Source organism: Loxodonta africana, chromosome 2 (assembly GCF_030014295.1).
Source record: "Loxodonta africana isolate mLoxAfr1 chromosome 2, mLoxAfr1.hap2, whole genome shotgun sequence".
Classification (NCBI taxonomy): domain Eukaryota; kingdom Metazoa; phylum Chordata; class Mammalia; order Proboscidea; family Elephantidae; genus Loxodonta; species Loxodonta africana.
In genome coordinates, this window is record NC_087343.1 from 204257469 (window position 1) to 204260938 (window position 3470).

The following is a 3470-nucleotide window of genomic DNA, read 5'->3' on the forward strand; positions in this document are numbered from 1 at the left end:
CCTCCAGATCATTTCTAGAATCTGCCTCTACTACTCTACTCTACTCCATGCCATCTTAATTTTTCACCTTGGAAATCTCTTACGTTGTTTTCCTTTATCCACCATGCTCCCTCCTCTATTCTTCACACAATAGCCACAGTGATCCTTTAAAAAATGAAGATCTCATCATGTCACACCTCATCTGAAAATTCTTCAATGACTTCCCATCTCACTCAACAAAAAGTCAAAGTGCCTTCAAGTGTGTTGTGGGATTACACAGAGCTGTGAAATAATGAAGTCCTTTTCCAGGGTGGGCCCTTGCTTCATCTGCTCTCCTACTGTTATAGTAACACAGAAGGTGGCACAGTGCTTCTCTCTGATGTTAAATATTAGACAGAGTTTATCCCTTTGAGTAGGTGTCTGATGCTTGGTCACCCATACATTCAGTAGGTTCAGTTCAATTTGTCCACTACTTATTGTGGTCTGGCATTTGTCAGTTGCTATATTCAGATCAGGAAATGCAAAGACGGTCTCAGAGGTTTGCAAAATTTCAACAATAAAAGAAGTGATTAAAATTTGTGTGGTTCCTGTTCTTTGTTACACGCAGGTTGCTATGTTATACTTTATTGCTATTATAACAATCACATAGATTTTGGCACCAAAAATTCAGTAGTGTTGGAGGGGATTTCTGTTTGTACGTTTAATGCTGAGTCAACTATGAAGGAGACATGGTTCGGTATAAAATGTGATTCTATAAATTCTAATATTTGTTTTGTGTATGTGTGTGTTTTGCTTTTTCCTCCTGAAGGCAAGAATCAACACCAGATTAATCCTTTAACTTACTAAGTGGGAAACAATTTTTTATAATTATCCAAAAAAAGTCTCTGCATAACTGATGAAACATCTTTCTACCCTAGGATAATCCAGACAGGATGAATTGTCTTAATTTCCAATACTAAGTACTCTTTGATAGATGCCCAAATAATCTGTGAAGAAACAGGGTACATGGAGGTGATTCTTGGGGGAAAAAAATCATGATGAAAGACCATCCCTCTTGTTGAATCTCTAAGCATCACTTGTTGCTACTTTCTGAGCAGATGAGCATCGCACAAATACCTTTTTAAATGCCTCCATGACATCCTTGTTCCTGAGGCTGTAGATCAGGGGGTTGAGCACGGGTGTGATGATGGTATAGAAGGCTGACACTACCTTGTCCTGCTCGGGGGTGTGGAATGACTGGGGCAGCACATACGTGTAGAAGGCAGCCCCATAGAAAATGCTGACAACAGTCAAGTGGGATGAGCAAGTGGTAAAGGCTTTTCTCTGGCCTTCTGCAGAGCGCACGCGGTGGACAGTTAACAAGATGAGAGAGTAGGAAGCGGAGATGATGGAGATGGGGATGAGCAGCATGAGTACACAGCAGATGTACATCAGGGTCTCATACAAGGATGTGTCGGCACAAGCCAGCTTGAGAACAGCAGGGATCTCACAGAAGAAATGGTTGACACTGCGGGGGCCACAATAGTTGACATTCATAGTGATGGGGGTGAGCAGAAAGCCATCAAGAGAGCCACCAAACCAGGCACCAGCAGCCAGAAGGAGACACACCTTGCGATTCATCAAGACTGGGTACCTAAGGGGGTTACAGACAGCCACATAGCGATCATAGGCCATGAGGCCCAGAAGAAAGAACTCTGAGCCAATCATGGTCAGGTAGAGAAAGATCTGGATGCCACAGGCCACAAAGGAAATGGTCTTCTCTTGGGACACCATGTCAGCCAGAAGCTTTGGGACAGTGGTACAAATGAAAAGGGTGTCCATGATGGACAACTGGCTGAGCAGAAAGTACATGGGGGTGTGGAGGTGGGAATCCACCTGAATCAAAAATATCATGACCAAATTCGCAATTACAGCCACCATGAAAATAGCAAGGATAACTGTGAAGACAATCCCTGCAGCCTGACTGTTCACTAGAAGCCCCAGCAGGATAAAGTCAGAGGATGAAGTGCTGTTCTTCATTGCCAGAACCTAGGACAAATTCAGGTGAACAGGAAGTCACAAAATTCAGGAAACAAAGTGGGATATTCAGCATGGAAGAAATGCCCAATAGAAACGACACCTCAGAAGATACTGGTCAAGATGAAATTTTCCAGGGCAGAATGCTAGAGAAATCGAACAGACTAACAAACACTCGCGTCATAAAACTGACGATGGTTCAAGTTCTCCTTATTGGGGAAGGACCATTTTTATAGTGTTTTTATATTCATTCTTTTGAAAGTAGGTTATGATGATGGTGTTTTCTATAGGTGCAATAAAGACTATATCTGTCCCGTTCACTCAGCAGTTCTAGAATTGAGAAAGCTGCCCAACCCACAGTAGGTCTTAGTATATACTGGTTGGAGAAAAGAATGAATGATTGATTCATTGATTGGTTGAATAAAGGTGAGTGAAATGAATAAATTAGGAAATGAACAGTTTTGATATTTGTTGTGGCTTCATCAATAAAATTTTTCTTCTCTTTCCATTCTTTTTTTGTTTTGCTAGCACCTAAATTTGGATCATTTAACTGTTGCTTGCACTGCTTAGTTATTCTCCTAGCTTATCTTTCTACAAATAGTTTCTTTACTCTCTCATTTACTTGTAACACGCTTCCAGAATAAAATTCCTTCAACGAAAGATATGATCATGCCACTAAGCTGATTCTCTGCATTGTTCCCATTGCTATAGTGTGTTTGGGGATGGAGACAGAGAAGCAGTTAGAAATAAAACTTTTTCAACTTAAAACCATTTAACCAAAAGACATACAAGAAGAAAAAATTAGCCAAGCCTGCCTGTCAATATTTATCTGTACTTTTAGGCCAAAGTTAACCACAGGATTAAGATTCTGTGGAGTAGATTATAAAATGGAAATAATGTGGCCACAATTTAGGAAGTGATTTTCATCCCTATTCATACCAGATGGACTAAAGATTTAAATGTTTACAAAGAATCATAAATACAATAATGCACACCCCCCTAAAGGTAGATCTTACTGACCTAGGCATTTAACATTTATGTGTGTAAAAAGGAAAGTCCCATCAAGGGGCAAGCCCAGAGGAACACTGCAATTTAATTTTCTGTGCCATTCCTAGAATGACTGCTAAATACTGTATGCCTCGCTATGTAGGGTTGCCATCTACAGCAAATAAAAATACAGTGTGTAAGGTTTGTTTTTATTTATTTTATTTTTGTATAACTATGTCCTTGAAAGACTGGCAGCACGCTTACAGTGAAAAAAAAAATACTGTTTATACAAAATCCAAATTTAGCTAATACCATAATAGAAAGTCATGCTCGCTTTCACAAAGATAAAAGAATAGTAACAACAGTGAATAGTGACCAATAGAAGCAGCAAAGTCTAAGCAGAAGTATCTAAAGCCAAAAGTTTAATTGATAAAATTGCTATTGTTGTTGTGTGTCTGTGAGTTGACTCTGACTCAAAGTAACCCTAT

The 3470-nt window shown here is 39.7% G+C and overlaps 1 protein-coding gene across 1 annotated transcript; it reads right to left on the minus strand.

The window, feature by feature from the left end:
• Nucleotides 1–474: 474 nt before the first annotated feature.
• On the minus strand, nt 475–1998 carry LOC100656262 (olfactory receptor 2T11). The gene has a single exon (XM_003404712.3). The coding sequence runs from the start codon at nt 1996–1998 to the stop codon at nt 1045–1047; it is 954 nt and encodes a 317-aa protein (XP_003404760.2). The 3' UTR covers nt 475–1044.
• Between the last annotated feature and the right edge of the window lie 1472 nt (nt 1999–3470).